Here is a 21,546-nt window from a genome sequence, read left to right on the forward strand (position 1 = left end):
TGTGAATATCTAGGCCTGTCTCCTTTGTAGGACTACCTGGGCTTTGCCAGGTGGGTTAGAAAACATCATTGCTTGGATCGCCCTTCTCCTGGGGCAGATGATCCTCCTGCCTGCTTTGCTCCTTCCTTTGCAAAGGAAAAGCAGCAGGATGAGTCTCCCAGCGCTGCCTGTGATCTCTGGTGACAGGCAGGGGATGCCAGCCCATGATGGGAGATGGTGCCCACCACCTTCTCTTCACCTGAGCGCTGGGCCTGTTTCTGGTAGAGGTGGCGTTAGCCCGGGCAGGAGTCCCTGAGTGTGAAAGGCTCCTTTTACCCACCCACACCGGTGGTTTCTCTCAGGTGAGTGGGTCAGTGGTGGGACTGTGCGTGCCCTGACCTCCGACTGGGTGAGCACCTGTAATGCAGCCATTAAGAGGGATGGCCACAGCCTGTTCACTGTTACAGGGCCATGGCCAGACGCCCGGGGCCAGGCACCGGGTGCGCCTATGCCGGGTGAGGCACCAGCACGTGCCCCTCCGCCATATTGGGCGCCATCCCCTGCCCTCCCCTCCAGCAGGGGGCGGTGCTGTGCCCGGAACACCACCCCGCGTGGCGGGGGTCCTTGTCCCTTTAAGAGCTCCTGTCCGTCAGAGCCCGCCGCGCTCTCCCATTGGCCTCCGCACTCGGTGTCGCCCGGCGGGCTCCGCCCCGATCCATAACGGGGTTTACCAGCACCTTCTCAAGGGCGCTGCCGTGCGGCTCAACCACACTGCGCGTCACGCGTGCCCTGCCCTGCGCGCCTGGCAGCGCGGGTAGCGTCGTCCTATTGGCTACAAGGGAGGTCTGTCGGCCTATCGACCGCCCCGGCAGCGGGAGCGCCGCCGCCCATTGGTCGAGCTATGTGCCGGTCACTCTGACAGTCTCTGCGGAGCAACGCCGCGTGGTTGGTAGAGTGAGCTGCCTCTCAACTCTTCGCCCGTCTCTTTTCCCCTGTGGACCAATTAGCATCCGAGGGAAGGCTACCGCCGTTCTCTGATTGGCTGAGCCGCCTCCCGTTGGGGTAGGCTGCGCACCGGATATATTTAGCCGGCGGCAGAGCACGCCGTTGCGTGAGGTGCTTTTCGTCCGGCGGGCAGGCCTGTGGTGAAGCGGCGCCTCCCGCTCCCGTCCCGCTCAGCCCGCAGGTGAGGGAATGGGGGGCCCTGCTGCTCTGGAGGGACCGGGCGGGACCCACCGCCTGGGTCGTGTCGTCCCGGGAACGGCTGCGGGTGGCACGCACCGGGCCTGGCCCGAGGCTTTCTGTTCCCTCCCCTCCCTTCACCACCACCTTGGTAGGCCGCGGTCGGCTGATGGTGGGGGGCTCCCGGTGCATCTACGCCGCTGAGGCGGCTTCCGCCGTCCCGGTCCCGCGAGTGAGGCCCACCCGGTCCTGGCGGCGCTTTGTGGCGAGGGCCCTCCCCAGCTGCCCCTTTGCCGGGTTTTCGTACCCCCCTGTGGGGCTCCGGAACGAGGCTCTCGGACGCGAGCAACCTCCCGGGCCCGAGCCGCCTTTGGGGGATTTCGTGGCGGGAGCGGGGCTCGATGGTGCGTTGTTTGGCGAACAGTTATTTAAAAGGGAGCGTTATTTGCGGAGGATGGTGGGGGGGATATCGGCCATTCCTTCATTGTGCGAGCCGAGATGTGGAGCTGCGATCTTTGTTCTCGGCTTTGCATGGTGATGGTTCTTATTTCGCTAGGGTTTTTTGGGTGGTTTCTTGAGAGGGATGGGGGTTAGGTATGCGGTGACCCAATACCTGGCATGCAGCTGAGACAGCCCGTTTCAATAGCTGTTTGAGGGACTGATTCTGTGTGCTTATATAGTGAGGTCACCCGTACCGGTGTATCAGATCGTAGGTGTCTCCCTTGCTGTAATTTTATAGATGGAGAGCTGTAATTCAAGCAGAAGAGCAGCATACATCTTGCTGTGACTTACTGCATGACCTTGGCTGGATGTGAGCTTAAGCCAAGATTTAAATGCGAACGAGGGCTCCTGTGAAGACTTCCCAGCCTCTTGTAAGGCCCTAGGTATATTTACTAGAGGAAGAACAGAGAAAAAGGCTAACGTACATCTTCCAAATAAATTTTAGTCTTGATCAGGATGATATAATGTGTTACTAATTCACAGTGGGCTTACCTGATGTCCTTTTATACTAAGGATTGCATGTATACAGTAAATATTCTTTACAAAGAAAATGATACTTACTTCCCCCCCACCGCTGGTTGGAATCAGCATTTGCAGCAAGCCGCCATGTTTCCAGTGTGTGCTATTTTTGTCCAGCCTGTGCTCTCTCAGCCAGGAGTGACAGCGTTAGGAAATGTGGACACCGCTATTGAGCTCTGGAGGCTCATCCTTCCACGTGCTGTAAATTCAAGTGTGCTGTGCGTTGGATTGATTGTAGCTACCAAGACTTTCTAGATTGGTTTTGTAAAGGGAAGGTAGTGCATAAATTAACAGACAAAAACTGCTTTTCAGACCTTTTCTGAAATCTTCCCTTTGACCAAATTTTCACTGTTATTCTCGCTCTGTAAAGAATAAGCCTAATGACTTTAATAAATAGATAGTTCTGAAATATACGTGTGGTGCTGGTGGTAGCATGTTCACATACTGTGAACTGGACTCATCTTTTCCTGGGGGTGTTCCAGTCACTATGCTTCATGTTGTAAAGTTTTGGATGGAATTTATAGCTAAACTCAAGGGTAGCTGTAAGTATTTACATGGTTAAGGTCTCTACATTGTAATAGTCACAGAGCATCTTTAGGATGAAGATCTCAACTTTTTTGATAGCATCACATGTTCCAAGAACTGGTTTTCACAAAAGGCAGTGTTAAACTGTGCTGTAAAGTGTAATTATACAAAATCTATTAGAAAAAGTCATCGACATTGGAAGATTTTCAAATTTATTTTAAAATGTAAATCTTTAAAAATCTTATTTTAAAAAGAATCTTCTATACATCAGGTGCTGCATAGTGGTGCCCAGTTCTTGACTTGTGTGAATTAAGCAACTACCTTTTTTGCTAGGTTGTGTTCTTTTAAGTGTGAACTTCTTATGTTGAAGGCTAGAAAACCTTAATTATAGTTAAGGTAGAAGACCTGGTGGACAAGGTTTCTTCTGTGTGGGTCAAGTGTAAACATCAGGATCTTCTGTAGGGATTCTTTGCATTTGCAGTCTAAGAAACAACAAAAGCATAGTAAGACTTGCTTGTAACTGTGAGTATGAGACCACTTCTCTACTGTTTGTTATGCTGCTTGTACAATAGCATCAGTAGAGTTCAACACAACTAATGATAGAAGTTTGAACATCTTAATTTTAGACATGAAATCTTTCTGCACCTGATGAAAGAGCAAGCTCTTTATTGGCTCAGGAAGATACTGTTTTCTTTTTTGCCTTGAAAATTGGAAGGTGAACATATTCAGAGGAACACTTTTTAATGAAAAAGCAACAATGATGTTACTGTAAATACATATTAATATTTCTGTTCATAACAGTAGTAGCTGTTGAGAGAGCACTCATAAGGTTGGTATAAATGGCCTTTGAGTTAGAAAACATTTGAATTGATTATTCCAGGTTTTAATATTAGAACCTGGGCCTTTTTGTCTGACTAATGTGATGAATGAAGAATCAAAGTGGAGCAGGGCTCTAGCAGGGTGGTGCTGGTTGTCCTGCTGGCCTTAGTCGGCTGTGCTTGAAACAAACCAAAGGTAAAAATGATAGTTTTGTCTAGGAGACTTGGTAATTCCTGTACATGTTCCTTTCTAAAATCTGAGTTTAAGTCATTATTAATTTCTTCATGAAGTTCCTTGTAGACTTGATGATCTTCAGCTACCTCATTGAGTAATAAAAAAAGTCTGATTTTATTGTAGCTGAAAAGAATCCCTAAAACTTTGCAGGCAGTGAATATTATACTGGTGTGAGATCCTAGTTTTGCTATATTAAGTCTGGACCTCTTCCAGAAAGACATAGCTGATGGAGTACTGATTTCAGAGCTAGAAGATTGTGAGCTGTCAGTTAAGCACCAGTAATCTGCTATGAGCCTGATTCCTTGCTGAGGCAAATGTGAAATGCTGCATTCTAAAATGCTGGTGGCCATCTTCCATTTCTTCTGCATTGCCCTGTACTGTTTTCTGTTTCGCTTATGACTGCTATTAGGTTGACTTTCTGTTTTGTTTTGAAGTGTCTCACAATGTAACAATGCCAGGATGGATCAGTATTAAGTGCTCGGATCCAGTCAGTACATGAAGGTTGAGAGTCTTCTGTGGCTAGAATGGGTGGAAGTGAAAGAGTTGTCTCACTTTACAGGTATCTGTTGCAGGTCCAGGTTGCTTGGCATGCAGAAAATATTTTGTTAAATCTGAATCCTGGTGATTTCGATCCAAGTGGGAGAGAGCTTGAATTTCACTGTAATGCTTGTGTAGCTAGGTATTGTAATCTGCCTCTTCTGACTGCATATGAGTAACTTTTGCTTTTTACTTTAAGAAGTTGCCGTGGAGCCAAGTGGAAAAAATTGCAGACCTAAGAGGGAAGAAGACTGGACCTGCTGCCAACTTCGAGTTGTTGGAGCAGCTCTTGGATGTCAAAACAAAATCTGTTCTAATGGCAAAATCATGGGTCTAAGTAGCTACTTTATCATGAAGCAGTCTGGAGAGCAGCATAGGCGTAAAGCTGACTTAGTTTTCATTAAGAAATTGAATAAGCAAACCATTGAGACTAGCACTAATCCTGCCACCCTTTAGGATGAATTGCATGGTTAAAATGTAATTTTACAGAAAAAACCCACTGCTTCTAATTGTAGGGTAAATGAGGTTGCAATAGGTCTAGTTACAAATGAGCAAGCCCTTCACCCAGGGGTAGGGGAAAGCCTGGTTAGGAGAATCTGATACAGGATTATTTTTGAAAGTCTGGTAATGTTTGTATGGATTCTTGAGGCATTTTTTTGTGATGATACCAGGTGTTATTAGGCTTAGCTCAGTGTTCCACCACGTCCCTCTACAGCAGCCTTGCCTCACTTTTTTGCAGTGACAAGACTATTTCCTGCTTTTCTCTACCGAACTGAAGCAGGACATGAGCAGCTCAAGTGACCTGCATGGTAACATCTATTGCAGGTGAAGTTGTCTCATGATAAATCCCCAAATAGTAATTGAGTTTCATGTTGTACTTCTGAGGCTGTGTGCAAGTCTATTTTATGTCATGAATCCTGCTACAAGAGGAATTTGGCAAAGGAGTTGTCAGTCAAGGGCACTCTTCTGCCTTTTTGACATCAAGAAGTACCAGAGATGAAGATGTCTAATTTGGTGCTTTGATGGGTTTTTTTGTTAGGCAATAAATCTAAAGTAATAGGAACTTAAATTTGTGTGTTCTGAAGCTTCCACCTTGCCTACTCTGTATTGCTTTTGTGTAATGAGTAGGAAATTCTGGTGGCTTGAGAAATGCAAAGCTGTATTGAGACATCTGAGAACAGATGAAAATATTTCATTTCACCTATCATAGATCTACAGCACATTGAAACAAAAAGTAATAAACTGCATGTGAAACATGGTATGTTAATCTGTAACATAAGAAAACTTAGATCTCTTATCTTTGAGTATTTTTTTTTTTTCCTGTGACACAGTACAGCAGAACTTTCCAGAAAGTAGTGCTGAATACCTGAGCTGTTCTCTGAAGGGAAACTCCAGGTATTTGGCTACTTTCAGGGTCATGGGCATAGGGCAGCGGTTACAAACATTAATATACAATAAAATCCGTTTCTTGTTGCTAATTCTAAGCAAGGACTCAAATGCTTATGCTGCTTCTGCAGAAATGCTGTCTTCCTGTTTATATTGCTTAGTGGATGTGCTGATTGTGTGATATGAAGTAGAAAAATCAAAGATAGGGAAAAAGAAACCCAAGCCCGCACCAGAATAGGCCCAGCACTTGGAAGCCAGTGTTTTGAGGGAAAAATTCAAGAAAAACAACTTGGTGAGAGAGTCTTGTGATACTCTTAATGCCAAATTCTTAAGATTACTCTAGGCTAGATTCTTTTTTTCTCCCATTTTAAACAGGACCTAATATGCTGTTTGTCTTTGGACCTTTATGCTCTTAAGCATAGGAATAATATCTAGTATCTTCTTCCTTCACCTGATGAACGTTCCTTAGTGTACAGGTATGGGCCCTCTTGACTAAGACTTTATGTGGTCATCTTTGTATTTTGTTTCTCCTGTTTTTTTTTTTTTTTATGTAATACTCTAGAAATCATATTTCTCAGAAGTGGTCACTGTTCTTCTAAATTCTGAATAGTAGCAGTAGAAATATTAAGTTTGTCTCTTTCTTGGCACAGCTGAACAATGCAAGAAGCACTGAATTTTGTCTACGAACTGGCAGACTCCATTGCATGCATCAACTTGTGGATCACACTTAGGTTTGTTAGCAAAAACACAGGCTGAGTTCTACAGTGACAGCTCTTCTGCAGCAATTCCTGGTTTGTTTATTTGTATTCTTATGGTGTGCGTTGTTGCTGAGTAAGGCTTCCCATCTGCCACTGGCAAGCAGAGGGGTTTTTAGTACTAGCATGAGCAGTATTAAATGTGCAATTCTGAATTATTTTTTAGTCTTGTAATGAAAATGTTTTTCTTGCAGTTAAATTTGGATTGATTTCTTGGATACTTTGAGAAAATTAAGCTTCTAATTTGATTTTTCTTACCCATATGTTGGTGTAATTTCTGGCTTTTCTTGTTCCTCATCAGTTTGTCTCAAAGAGCTTCAAAAAGAGCTTCAGGTATGCCTTTCTGCAGATACATTTCTGCAGCATTGGGATAAGTAAGTACAAAGAAAGCTGCTTGCCCAAGGATGTTTGCACATTCTGATTGCTGTGTAATTTGTTTAGAATCCAGTTCATTGTAAAACCTCAAGTACCCTATGAACTGAGGCACTGCTTGTCTTTGTCGGTTGTGTTGTCATACAGTAGATACATACTAGTTGCTACAGTGAACGGAGAAATTGCTGTATTCCTGGAGATACTAGTAAGAGAGTTATGGTAACCTTGCAACTTGTTCCCATCTGATTTTCAAATATTTCATTATTCATTGGGTAACTTATCCCATCACTTAGTTTTCAGGCTGTGGCTTCCAAATATCTTGCCTTCTGTGAAAGACTGCTACCTTTAAGGTAACTTCTTTCAGACAAAATACTTTCCCTATGAATCTGTCAAAGTAAAACACAGGCTGTATTGCTGTGACACTGTTTCCTGGGACATTGTCTATTTCTCCATCCATAGGGAGGCAATGAGACCCATTTCTTTGAGGGAGATTAGTGGTTGAGGCTTGGGTTGCCCACTTACTTGAGGTGCTTTTTCAGGTCTTCATAATTTAGGTTTGGGGTCAACAACTGATGGGTTTTTTCTTTTTCTATTTTTCTTTTTTTCTGTTCTCCTTATATAGTTAAGGCTGTATTAAAATGAGAAGGGTATTTCACATCTCACTCTGTCTGCTATCTTGTGTTCCTTTTCAAGGAAATACATATTTAAAACATTACTCTAACAATGCTCTTCTTACTGGAGAGTAAGCTGGTGTAATGATACAAATCCCCAGTTGTAATGGGCACTGGAATTTGCCTAGAGATACAAGTTTAGCTTGTTTGTGCTTCATTGTTCACCCTCTAATGTTTTGTACTGTAGTTCACACACAGGTACCAGCTTCCCTTATGGTGGTTTTCCTTTATTTTGCTTAGTCAGCAGCACTAGCAGATGCTTGTTGTGTAAAATGCGTGGAGAGTTCGAGTTAACTGGACTTGTTTTTCTTGCTTCACTTCTAATCTATATCGTGCTGCTGGAGCCGTATTAGGAGTTTTTTTCAGGGCTTTATTTGTACTGGCTATTTTTCTCTTGTCCAAAGCAGCAGTAGTTAACTGCTGCAAGTGCTGGTTACTCTGTATAGATACATGGTTTGTGGCTTTGAAGGTGCTCACCTGTTGCTAAGCAACTTGGAGAAATCCCAAATGACACTTAAACAATCCTATTAACTATTGACCAGACCTTTAATGTCTACCAAAACTGCCATTTGTCATCTTTGTAATGTGATGTGCTTAGATACAGACGTCTTTCTTCTATGTGACCTCTGGTTTTTTCTTAAGTTTTCAAAAAGCCTTGTTGTGTTAAGGAATTCATTGATACCAGAACGAGGAAGTAGTGTTGTGTGAGAATTTTTACACTCTGGTTTAGGGAGAAAAATATCTTCTTCCAGGTAACACATCAGTGGTGCTTTCAAAGTTGCTTTACTGTAGTGAGAAATGAAAGATCTGAATTGTAGTTTGTAGAAATTAAGATGGCAGAGAGCAAAGACATAAGGATAATATTGGAAACAAACCATGGCCTGTTTAAAATATGCTTCAATGTAAATATTAACTTTGTCTTTCTGTTAGTACTAAGAATTTTCTTGACAGAAGTTGTTTAAAATTACCACACACTTTAGGAAGTGAATTTTTTGATTTTCTGACCTGTTTTGTTTCAGTGGTGTCTGGTCCTCTCTGGCTTGTTAAATCAAGCTGCGGGGGTTCTGCAGTCACTAGTTGTTCTGGGAGCCTTAATGTAATGTGGCGAGCTTTTTGTTGTGTAGGAAGTCTGGTAAAACCAAGACTCAAACTAAATGCCTTGTCTGTTTTAAAAATGATGTGAGACATCAATGGTTAGTTCACACAGTAAATGTGTAGCAGTTTGGTGATAAAATGCTAACCAATGCTGGCTGTTAGGTGTTGTGTGAGTATTCCTTTTCTGAATACTAATATGCTAATAGGTTTTTATGGCCCTAAATCTGGATTTGCTAATGCATAATTTACATAAATGGCTCTAATTTACATAACCAGACTTTAGAAATTCAGTGCCCAGCACTGATTTTCTGCCAAGTAGGAGCATTGTAACAGATGGTGGAATTTTCCACCAGCCAGGTGATAACCACTGTAAAGGAGATATTTGTCTTCCCTTAAGTCTCTTGGCTTAAAGGGATGTTACAGAATTACTCTAGTGTATTTGTTATAATTTGATTTATCCAATTTGTTTTACATACATGGAGTAATACAAATACATATTTATAAATGAATCTTAAATAATTTTCAGCATTTCCTGTCAATTTTCACCCTTTCATCATTACCTCAAATGACATGAAAATGTGTGGATAAGCTTCTGTCAGGAGTAATGCAGTGACAGTTCAAGCGTTTGGTACTATTATGCTCTATGCAGTAGAAATGCAGTATAAGATATTCACAGTTATTCTTAGGTCAAGGAGTTGTGGAGTAATAAATTGCTTCTGAGTGGCAGGGAGCAAATATTCTCTCTGGAGATGCTTGGCTTCTGTCATTCAGGTTGTGCTGGCTGGAGAACTGGAACAGATGGCAACTGGCAATGTAGCAGCAGGTGTAGCAGGAGTAAAACCAGATTGTTGTCCTCTGATTAGGTCATGTAAAGGTTTTTCCCCATTTCTTTTCAGATCTGCTTAATGAAAACTAGACACTTGCCTATTCCTCTTTTCATCTTAAGGGTGAGTTCTGATAAATTTGTCACCCTTATCAGTAGTGAAGTCCTTTGATTATTTTATTAGTGTGTAAATATGACAGACATAAGCAGCACCAGACACTTCACTTTTAGCCTTTAGTATAGCACTGGGAAACCTCAAAACAGCACTGAAGATGATGTGCTAGTGGAATAATAGAGGTGAGGACTCTTTCATTGAAGACAAATCTGGAAGAGCTTTTGGTGAATGAGCTGCTGAGCTTTAGGTGCTGCAGGTAACAGTTTACCATTATGTGAGGATGTCAAGCTTTGTACATTCATATTCTAAAAGTAATTGAAAATAGTTCTCAAAAGAGCTTTATGCTGCACTGAACAGAATTGAGTGGAAGACCTGACTATTGACACCTATAGGAATAAGCCTTAATTGCAGGGGAAACTAGTCTGGAAAGAAATTAAATGTACCCCTTGCACCTTCCTTGCTCCCTCCTTCCCACCCCTCAAAAAAAACCCCAAAGTCCAAGCCCCAAACAGGCAGAAAAGTAAACAAGCAAGTATGTTTGCTCTTCTGTGTAGTGCTCTTGTACTCTGAATGGTGGTCTTGGGGATATGGTAGGTCTGGCTTTCTAACTGTAAACTCAAAACACACAGGCAAGTCTAGCTGTTGTGGAGCTCTTAAGTTTTACAGTGTCAGTTAAGCTGACTGGATCTAAACATACAGGTCTTGCCTGTCTGCCACTTCTATGCCTGCTGCTTTAGGGTCATCCTGCCCATTGTAATGGTTGAGCTTCACAAATGCTTGACAGGAAACAAAGTTAAATGAGGAAGTTGGCAGTGGTACCCACAACTTACCCTTACTTTGCCTGTGGTATATTTTCTTACCATCTGATAATATTTTGTGAGAATCTAATTTAGCATGCACTAGAAAGCAAACAAGTTCATATCCTTGAGGTTTTTGTTACTTCTGTGTTTATTCTTGAACATATGTATCTGTAATACATTATGCTTACAATTCCAGAGGCTTCTTTTTTGAACCTTAAGCTGCATACCTCCCAGGGTAGGAATTTGTGTACTGTATCTCCAGCTAAGCTGGATGCAGTGCATGCTGACCGTTGCTGGGAGTGATCACATCCTCAAATATGTTTTGCCAGTATGGTTAAACATTGTCTTGTGATTACAGTATGTTGGGTGTTCAACCACAGTTTGAGATGTAAGGAATTTGCCAGGTGTATTTGGACTTGGCTTTGTCCAAAAGACTAGTTTCCATGGAGTCTTTTTTTTTTTTTTTTTGATATTCTGTTTGGGGTTTGAAGCTTTTGCTTTGCATCCTTGTACATCCAGCAGTATGGTTGTAGCTTTCTTTGCAGGCCTATACATGGTATGCCTTTGAAACTGTCACTGTATTAACACTAACCCAGTAGTTCACATCTGTCTTTTGAAGCTATAGTCTGTTGTCAGTTCTTAGCATTTAAAGGACTACTCTGAAATTCAGCAAATGTGATGAAAGTGTCAAACAAGAGCCTTGGATGAACTGGGATGAGGCTTTGTTCAAGGGAGAGACAGACTGTTTTTCTTTCCCCCTTACTTTGTTTAGATGGTAGTTGTGGGCAACTCTGTTTACCCAGATACAGGATGCTGTTATGTATAGCTATGAGAAAGCTTGTCCCAATGTAACTGCCTAGGCATGAATCCACTTTAGTTGGACTTCTTTTTTTTTTTTTAGTTGATGCTGCCGCTTCTTGAAGCTATTTATAGTTGTACAGTCTTAGATATGAAAGGAGATCTGTCAATGATGACTCCTGAATTGTTTTGCAGAGTTAGTAGTGTATTAGTTTAGATTTGCATAACACCTGACATGTGTGCATATTGTCTTTGAATGCCATGTGTTTGGGAAGAAGGGATTGGAGGTCAGTAACAGGGAGAAAGTTCTTCCAGCTGCTACATGTGGCCTTTTAATACCCTTTTGGTTAAGGTCTGCTTGACTTAATGCAGATAGCACTTTCCTAGCTCTTTACTGTCAGCACTACAGGGCCTGAGTAGTTGCAGGAAAGTTAGATCTTGTGTATTATCTGTGATACATCAACAGCAAAACTAAGCACCTGTTCTGCTACCTCTTGGTGTAATTGAGTATGAAGCAGAAAATCTACTTTTGCTTCTCAATTAGGTAGCAACAGTATGGCCTGATTTCAGTGTGTTTCCCTACCAGCTTGAACCTATTTTGTATGAGTTTAAACAGTGTGTCTGATCATTTGAAAGTAAGGAAACATGGGAATGTGCTTTAGTTTTGAATGTCCTGGACTGAAGATTCACACATTGTGTAATTCACCTGCAAAGACTTTCCTTTTGTAGCTTAGATCTGTGGAAATTAGGTAGAAGATAGCTAGATAGCTTTGTCTCTGGGCCTAGGTATGGGTGGTTCATTTGACTGGTTGTCTGGATTTAAGTAAGAGATGACTTGCTGAGTTTGGAAGAAAGAGAAGAGCAGCATGTATTTGTTTGTAGCATAGTAATTTTAATATAATCTGATAGTTCTCTACAGTGTTTGTCACTGTCAAGCAAGGAGTGCTGCACTCCTGATAAAAATAGATTGGACTCATTCTGACCTTTTAAAAATGCCCCTAATACACCAGCACAGGCTTTGCCTTAGAACATCTGACTTTTAATTCTGATTGTGAAGTCAAGTGAGGTAAGTAGAACTTGGATCGACTGTAAATGACTTAGCCGCTTAGCAAATCCTCTTGAAGAACCATACTTGCTTGCCACCTGCTTTACTGGGGGTGCGTAGGATGATTAAATGTGGCATGTTGGGGTAACCTTCGTCGCCCATGCAGCCTCCCACCACTGGTTTGGTACCCAGCAGTCTTCTCAGCACTGAAGACTAATGACTCTGAAAACACACTGGTTAAATTGCTTACTGTGGTAAAACAGCTGATGGGTTTTGGTGTGTGCTTTCCACTATGATTATGTGGCTTACGCTATCAGTATGTGATCAACAATGTGAAATGCTTGTGTTTTATGGAGCTTTTGATTCTTCCACAGTTTTCAGTTGACCAAAGAAATGGTGATGGAGAAGCCAAGTCCCCTGCTGGTCGGGCGGGAGTTCGTGAGGCAGTACTATACTCTGCTGAACCAAGCACCTGACTATTTGCACAGGTAAAGCTCTGCTTCACTTTGAGCTAGCTTTCTGTGTGAATGCTTTAGTTTGTATGCTAAAATTGGTGAATAAGCTTATTACCATGTCTTGGCTTGCTGAGTATGTGTGTTCTGGTTGTTAGTGGAATTAAATCAAAAGTGTATTGTTTGCTACTTCTAATTGTATGGCTGTATTTCAACAATTCAGATAGAAATTATGCGTGAGAGTATTATTCATAGTGCACTCTTACGTAGAGGCTCAATGTTCTTACATAACAAAGATTGGTGTTAAAGTATTTCTTTCTAACAGGTTTTATGGAAAGAACTCTTCCTATGTCCATGGTGGCTTGGATTCCAATGGAAAACCAGCTGATGCAGTTTATGGGCAATCTGTAAGTACTTGTAGAAAACCTTGCTGTTCTTTCCTTCTTTTTTTGTCACCTTTGTAGCTAAGAAGAGACACATCCACCTGTGATTCATACCCCTTTGTCCAAGTACTTTATGTCAAAAATAGGGAGTGAACTGCCAAGTCTAAACAGCATTAGTTAGGCAAAATATACTTCCTTTATTGAAATTAATAATGTAAAATTGCTTGCAAAGTAGACTTAAAGAGCATGCTGAAAAGCTTTTTCTCTAGAGTTAGAATATTCTGAAACAAGACAATGTTTTTGCTTTCTTTGGAAGCTGCTAATTCAGCAGAAATGGCTTCTGCAGTTCAACCTGTATGCCATTCTTTCATAGGATATCCACAAGAAGGTGCTGTCATTAAACTTCAAGGATTGTCACACGAAAATCCGTCATGTGGATGCCCATGCTACTCTCAATGATGGTGTTGTAGTCCAGGTGATGGGAGAGCTCTCCAACAACATGCAACCTGTGCGCCGATTCATGCAAACCTTTGTACTTGCACCTGAGGTATGCTGTAGTGAGTGCTAGTGCTATTATAGTGCTTCTAATACCATGTCAAGATTATTGAGACCTTTCTGGTTCTGTGTTAGAATTCAGGGCTAGATTTGGAGGGTAATTTATTACAAAATTCAGCAGTAAAGTTCTGCAGATTTCTGAGGAAATACAATGCTGCTGTGTGGTCATACATTAACCTTGGATATCATAATTACAGTTGTAAATATCCTTACTTTTGGCTACTAGGTATGTGCAATGCATATTTTTTTTTAAGCATTTTTAAAGTTGCTTTATCTTTGATTTGACCTCCTAGCAACTGGGCCTGTTTTTGAAAAGAACTAGTAGAAAGAGGAAGATGCTTCCTGTTGTTTGAAGAGATGATTTTCATAATTTGTTGTTGTATAAAGTGACGACAGCATTTGAGGTGGCTCTTTAGACAACTTTTTTTTGAACAAAACAGATCACATATTTGAAAATGATAGAAAAAAGGAGTATTGCAAGATCACTTATTTTTCAGTTTTACTCGGAGCTAAGAATTGATGCATTAGACCCCAGAAAGTTCTTGCTCTTGCCTTTTTAGTGTTGAGCTATCAGAATTAAAAGCACTAACGCATTACTGCAGTTGATGTAATTGAACTGGTTCCTCCTTTGATTTGCTTCTAGGGTTCTGTTGCAAACAAGTTTTATGTCCACAATGATATCTTCCGCTACCAAGATGAGGTTTTTGGTGACTCTGACACTGAACCTCCGGAGGGTAAGTAGGAGGAAATCTTGGATGGTTCTACTGGTATTTGTTTCTGTGTCTCTATCAACATTCCCAGACCAGTGGAAATCTTCCTGCTGGAGAAGGCAGATCAGCAGTAAGCTTCATGTTCTTCTGAGCTTTTTCCTTACTCTACAAGGAGTTGTGACATGCTGATGATTATTTTTCTGGCATATTTTGTTTCTATTAAAGGAACCATAAGACTTATTTTAGCAGTTGCAGTCAGATCTGTAGGCTATAAATCTGCTTCTCTGAAGTGTTTGGAACATGGTGTTTGACTGTGGTCAAAACTGAGTAACTGAAATGACAGCAGAAGTATGAGAAAATGTTTGTTTCATGTCATGTGTAATAGTGCTTCCAGTCTCCTCTTTGTCTTTCACCTGCATGTTGTGGAAAATGCCTTGCATTTGAACCAACTACTAAAGATGCGTGTGTGGCTTTTGGTTTTTTCCTTTTCTAACTTCATTTAGAATCAGAGGAAGAAGGGGAGGAACCTGAGGAAAGACAGCAGACACCTGAGGCTGTTCCTGATGATACTGGTGCTTATTACGAGCAGGCTGTCAGGTAATATCTTGTTATGAAATCAGGTGTTGTGTAAGGCAGAGTGCTTGTGAAACAAGTCAAAGGAATTTATTGCTACTTTCAATTTTCCTTTTTGACAGTCCAAAGATTTCTGCTTATTGGGCAGCTGAAACCAAAGTGCTGTTAGGCTGATCACGGACATTCGAGATTTCCAGTAGACATAATGTTTTTGCTGCTCTCTAGTATAAGAATGAGGAACTTGCATCCCTGTGCAGTGTGGCCTTATTTAGACAGATTATCTTTATTCTTCCTCTTGAGTGCAATGTGCTTGACTTCTGTACTAGGCAAGTAGCATGTCTTACCACCCAGTACTAGAATCAATAGAATATCACCTCTTTTTTTGCCTTTTGTGGTGCTGTATAATAGCAATGACATTGAGGAACACCTGGAAGAGACTGCTGCAGAGGCAGAGCCTGAGCCAGAGCCAGAACCCGAACAGGAAGCTGAACCAGAGGTGCAGGAAGAAAAATCTGAGCCAGTATTAGAGGAGTCGGCTCAAGAAGAAACTGTGGAAAAAAGTCCTTCTCCAGCTCCTGCTGATCCAGCTCCTGCAGTGCAAGAGGACTCCAGGGTAATGACAGTGGGTGGCTCTTTGCTATGATGTGGTAGTTTCATCAGTATGTTTGATGCTCCTGTCGTTTTGCAGAGCATGATCTGCTTTCTGGCAAGAGGGAAAATAGCTTGAATTAGAAGTGTTTAAATGCTTTGTATTTCCCTCCTCCCCACAAGCCCAAATGACTCTTCTCATGACCACTTGCTAGCTAGTAACCAGTTGATTAGAATACCAGGAGCTAAGGTAAGGCTTTGTGTATTTGGTGGGTATGGGAACTGTGGCAGCAGTGAGAGACTGATTGTTTATAAACAGAGCTGCTGAAATCCTCAGCAGACTGCAACCAACATGCTGAATTGGGAAATGGGATGAAATGCAACTTTATTTCTACCTGGGGATTTTTGTCACTATTCAGTGTTAAAAGAGGCAAAAGTGGATGAATTAGTGTACAAGAAACCAATACTTTGGTTAATATTGATGTGATACTTGTTCTTACGGTCCTGTTTCAACTCCATGTAGAATTTAGAAACAGAGTGGTCTTTTGAATTTAAATGACTTAAGTTGTGGGGAAACTGCTAGAGGCTGGAACCTAAATTTCACGGACAGGTTAAAATTTGTTACTGTCACTGTCTGTTAGCTGTACTATCAGGAATATATTTCAGAAGGATAAAAACATCTGGAGTTGAGTTACAATCTTATCTTCTTTTTAAGACTTTTTCCTGGGCATTAGTAACGAGTAAGAACCTCCCTCCCAGTGGAGCTGTTCCAGTATCGGGAATACCACCTCATGTTGTGAAAGTACCAGTTTCGCAGGTAGGAATCTAGCACTTGGAAAAGTAGAAGTGCTAAGCTGGCTGACAGTAAACTGAGGTGTTGAAAAACATAGTGAAATCTACTTGCTTGTGATTTAAACTTTAAATCCAGTGTTTGCTGATGGACTTCATACAAGTGTTATTCCTTGGCTTTTGTGTTGAGGAGGAATTGTTTCTCATGGAGGCAGGGAATGTCCATGTGAGTGCTGCGTATCTGCCATCTAAAATGACTGCACCCTTTTAACAGAAGAGGCAACTTTTTCTTTCCTGCCTGTTACTGTCTATTTGTGAATGAGGTTTTGTCACAAATGAGTTTGTGTTAACACAGTCTGTGTACCTGCCTCTGCACTCTGGGCAGACACTATTTATTGTGCATAACTCTGAATGGGGTGACTTTGAAACCCTGTTTAGTTCAAGTGGCATGTTTGCTTTTAGTGTATAAGCCAACATGCATTAACATGCATTTTAGTCACAGGTAGAAAGAACTGTTTTTTCCTGTATTTTCAATTTATTTTAACAACTTGATAGTGGGTTGTTAAAAGCTGAACTCTACCATTGTCTGATACAGCCCCGCCCTGAGGCAAAAGCTGAATCTCAGACCCCACCGCAGAGACCTCAGAGGGATCAGCGAGTGAGGGAGCAGCGAACAAGCATCCCACCACAGAGGGGTCCTAGACCAAGTAAGAGACACTACAAAGAGTAATCTTTTTTGCTATTTGATGGTTTTGGGGAAGCAATATCATGATTAAAGCGTTTAAAATCTCATTAGTTCTGTGAGTAAGTGAATGATTTCTACTACTTTTGTGAATATGATTATTTTATCTTGGTCTGAATGTCTGGCAAGCTTTAAAGCTGAATTTCACTAGCATTCGATCAAAGTATCTAGGTTTCTACTCAAGTGTTTGGCTTCAGGTGATAAAAGGCCAACAGTTACAAACTTGCTAGTATAAAATGCTTATTTTTAATATAAGAATGGATAAATACAATGTGAATTCTGATTTTTGTAAGGTACTAATTCTGACCATGGCTTGTTTTTTGTTTGTTGTGGGGACTGGCTTTTCTTAAACAAGTTTTACTTCTCTGTTCAAGTTCGTGAGGGTGAACAAGGCGATGTGGAAACTAGACGGATTGTGAGATACCCAGACAGTCATCAGCTGTTTGTTGGGAACCTTCCCCATGATGTGGATAAATCTGAACTTAAAGACTTCTTCCAAAGTAAGTTAGCTTCTTTGTGTGTCTCAGGGTATGGGGTTGTAGCCATCAGTGTGGCCAACAGAGCATTCTAATGTATGACCCAAGAACTTGGCTTTTCTCTTGCAGGCTATGGCAATGTTGTTGAACTCCGCATCAACAGTGGTGGAAAGCTCCCCAATTTTGGGTTTGTGGTGTTTGATGATCCTGAGCCAGTTCAGAAGATCCTTAGCAGCAGGGTAAATAAAATTCTAGTCAGTGAGTTTTGATCTGTTAATAACAGGCACTGTTCTTCAGAGTAACAATAAAAGATTCTACTTGTTCAAGAAAGGCCAAAGGGACCATATTAAAGTAGGCGTGGTGTCTTTCCCTCCTATTCCAAGACTTGTGCAGCGTTTGAATAGGTTGAGTCTTTTGTCATTGATGTAACTTATAACAACTTAGGTGAACATGAATTTATTCATTATAAAGTCTTTTTCCAATGGGAAACAGCTGAACTGTATGTGGGAAGCAGGTAAGTAACTTTCAGGAAGGCAAGGTAAAGAACCTGACCCTATAGACAAGTAGAATCTTGTTTGTCAAAGAGGTTGAGAAGAGGTTGAAAGCGAAGAGCTATACTAATGTACATGTTTAAAAGAATTTCTCCTAAGAAAGGCAAGAGGTACTTGCTTAGCTTGTTACCAGTGACTGCTAATGCAAATGTGCACTGCATGACTGTAGAGTGTGGTAGGCAACAAATCTGGTTGCACTATAATACCTGTGTGCTGTCCTTGCTTACAGCCTAGCTTTTCACCAGACAGGGACATCTTTTCTTTACTTTCTTACTGTACAGCAGATTTGACAGCATATTTCTGTTCTTCAGCTAAAGGGTAACTTGGATGCAGATTTTTAAGCCTTGAGATTTGGTCTGAGTTTGGGCTAATATAATAGCCCCAATAATAGTTCCATTTCTTTTCTAAAAGGTGTCAGAATACTCAGTGTGAACTCAGATTGCTTTTCAAGTACCACTTTCAAATCTTTTTTTATACCTTCTCCAGTAAAGTCTGGATGACTGTGACTGTTGCCACTTTCTAGTAACCAATCATAAAGCACTTCAGTTCTCTCTCATGGAGAGGAGGATATAAGACAAGGTTGCAGAAATCTGCTTGACATTGAGTAGTTACTGGTGAGTCATTACTGAAAGTACCTTTTCTGCTTTTGTTGCAGCCCATCATGTTCAGGGGAGAGGTGCGCCTGAACGTGGAGGAGAAGAAAACAAGAGCTGCCAGGGAGGGTGACCGCAGAGATAACAGACCACGTGGACCTGGAGGCACTCGTGGGGGGCTGGGAGGTGGGATTCGAGGGCCTCCACGTGGAGGAATGTCCCAGAAGCCAGGATTTGGAGCTGGAAGGGGGATCGGGCAACGCCAGTGAATACATCATGGATGTTGACATGGTGGCGAAAACCCTTTTTCCTGCAGATTTGTGAATTTCAGCCTTGGGTATCTTGGAATGTGGCCCTAGCCTGTTATAGACTGCTACGTTTGATACTATTTTGGCCCCTTTTTGTTTGTGTTATGGTTTTGTGATTTATTTTTTTCTAGTCCTTGTCCCAGATTCCAGCTTTGTGGAACAACGCTTTAGGAAAAGTGGATTTTAAAAAGAAAAGAACTGAATTTTCCTGTTCACCTCAAACTTACGGACTGGATTTTTTTGGTACCGGTGGTTTTTCCTAAAGGAATGTCTATTATTTTTCTTTTTTTTTTTTTTCCTCCCCCCTTTCTACTGAATTTGGGTGCATTTCAAGTCAGTGGACTATTATTTCACGTGCATGCGTTCAAGAGCCTGTAGGAAAACTTAGTACTTGGCAAGTATTTCGAGGGCAGAAAAACAAAACTATTGATTTATTCTTTGAGGGTCATGTGAACATCCTCTGGTCCGGGGATACTGCCACTTGAAAAATTGACATTCACCTTTCTCTTTGTGGCGCTGTAAAAGTGGAATAATGGGTATCCGTAGAATCTTTCATTTCTTTTGATACATGATCACGGAAAGGAATTGGAACTACTGCTTTACCACTTTAAAAATTTTGGATTGTGGGATAGGTTTTAAATGTCTAGAACTTGACTCTTAAAACACTTTTCCTGAACTTGTGAAATTTTTTATTGAGATAGGGAGGTTTTTTTCATGTTTAGTTTGTATTTGTATAAAAAAAAAAAAAAGCAAAATTGTTGTGCCTTCTATTTATCTCTCATTCCAGTCTTGGCAAATTGTTAAAAAAAAAAGAAAAAAAAAAGAAAAAAACCAAACAAAAAAAATAAAAAAGGTCTAGATTTGCTTTATCAAGTCAAGAGTATGTTGGAGTTTTTCCAAGGGTTTTCAAAGGTTCTTCCGTAAGTCACTAGGTTTACTAGGGTAAAGCTGGTTATAGCTGATGGTTTTTAATACCTTCTGTTCATCAGTTTGGCTGCATTTAAATAACTGAAAACAAGTACTTTTTGGATGCTGAATTGAATGACTTTTGACTTGAGGCTGGGCAGGCCCCATAACAAATGTTACAAAAGTACAACTGAAGTAGAAATACCTCTGTCACATCCTTTACAGTTCAAGCTGCTGTATGTAATAGTTGTTTTTGCAGTTCAGGCATGAATTTTGTCCCTAGCTTCTACCAGATTTGAAGTGAATGGATGGCATTTTTTGTTAGAAATACAGAAGGTGCTTGTCTGTCCTGGTGTTAAAGATGTTAAATGCTTTCCACTGTGTCTGAAAGAAACTGAAAATAAAATACAAAACTGGGTAATTTCAACTAAAGGTCTTCTAAATTGTACTGCACAAAGCAGTACTATTTCTGTAATGTGTGGTGTTAAACAACTGGATGGAAATGACAATTTTGAGTCTACACCAGACCTTCAGAGCTCTTGGTGATACAAGAGAGCTGCTTAGTGAGTTTACTTAACTGTCAGGGCTCATGGTCTCAGTGTTTTCTTGATTTATTAATATAATTGCTGTGCATATGCGGTATCTTTCTTGACCTTTGCCTGCTTTAAAGCTTGAGCAAAGCTGCCCTTGCCCAAATGGCAGGTAGGTATTACCTGTTTCAGAACAGTGAATTTTTGCCTTTTACTTACCAAATTTAGTGGTTGAGCCTGGTTGTACTAGATGTCAGTGGAGTTTTGGTTTCTGTTTTGTCTTCGAAGTTGTTCAGCTATTTGTCCTTTTCCTCCGTAAAAATGTTTCTCAGATTGACTTGCTTACAATCTATTCCTGAAGACCCAAATATCTTCGTGAATTGGAGAAGAGCAAAGTGTGACAGCAGTAGCTGTGGTATGCTCTCACAGGCAGCATACTGGAAATACATACTGCTTCCTCTTGTGGTAGTAACTGGTATTAATTAAAAGCTCTGCATTTGTCATATCAGGAATGACTGTGAGTTGAAGCTATGCAATGGAAGTCTTTCACTGAATTTCTGTCCTTGTTTGTGATGTTTTTTTTCCTTTTCATATGTTGGCTCTCTAGTCTTCCTGATGTTAAATCCAAGACTGCAGTAACAGATTGCACTTCAGACTTATCAAAGTGCTATTAATGGAAGCTTTTATAACTCTTAACCAAGTCTGCAAAAGCACCCATAAGCCTGAAACACCATTTCTGTAGTGGGGATTGGACAGTTCTGGCTCATTGTCTGGTTTAAGAAAGAGCTGAGGAATGTCAGTGAAGAATTGAAAAGCCTATGAGGTGAAGTGTCTGCTTGTTTTCATATGAATCATACTCTCAATATGTTGACCCGGAAAATGATGTTCCTTGTCCAAGATGACAGGCGAAATAAAATATTTACAGAAAATTTTCTTGGAATGTCTTGTAAAGAAATACTTTTCAAAAGCCATTTCCATTGGAAACATCTTGAACAAAATGCAGAGTGACTCAGTATTTGCATTTTGGTTGTTCTGTGACTAGTTAATAACCAAGTAGACTGTAAAATGTCACGTTGCCTTTTTTGTTTAAGCCTCGAGCCCTTTGTTTCCTCATTGCTGTGCTAAAACCTCAGTATCTCTTGTCTAAGGTCTTCAATGCTTTGCATGCATTAATGGTGTATGATGACTATAAAGAAGTCATGATTTGATTTGTCTCAGCTGGCTGCAATGAGTT

The 21,546-nt window shown here is 41.1% G+C and overlaps 1 protein-coding gene across 3 annotated transcripts; it reads left to right on the forward strand.

Annotated features, from left to right (window-relative positions):
* The first annotated feature begins 786 nt into the window (after positions 1-786).
* On the forward strand, positions 787-21,335 carry G3BP1 (G3BP stress granule assembly factor 1). Of its 3 annotated transcripts, none has more exons than XM_080627528.1 (12): positions 787-1,165; positions 12,531-12,644; positions 12,934-13,015; positions 13,365-13,538; positions 14,190-14,280; positions 14,760-14,853; positions 15,238-15,442; positions 16,133-16,234; positions 16,802-16,913; positions 17,323-17,448; positions 17,554-17,663; positions 18,631-21,335. In XM_080627528.1, exons 2-12 carry the CDS (start codon positions 12,550-12,552, stop codon positions 18,835-18,837), a joined length of 1,398 nt encoding a protein of 465 aa, XP_080483654.1. In that variant the 5' UTR covers positions 787-1,165; positions 12,531-12,549; the 3' UTR covers positions 18,838-21,335. The 3 variants fall into 3 exon arrangements, with proteins under 3 accessions (XP_080483654.1, XP_080483652.1, XP_080483653.1); XM_080627526.1 differs by having other exon boundaries at positions 790-1,165; positions 17,533-17,663; positions 18,631-21,334; XM_080627527.1 differs by lacking the exon at positions 787-1,165 and adding an exon at positions 1,177-1,565 and having other exon boundaries at positions 17,533-17,663; positions 18,631-21,334.
* The last annotated feature ends 211 nt before the right edge of the window (positions 21,336-21,546 follow it).

This window comes from Psittacula echo, assembly GCF_963264785.1.
Source record: "Psittacula echo genome assembly, chromosome: 11".
NCBI classification, from domain to species: Eukaryota; Metazoa; Chordata; class Aves; order Psittaciformes; family Psittacidae; genus Psittacula; species Psittacula echo.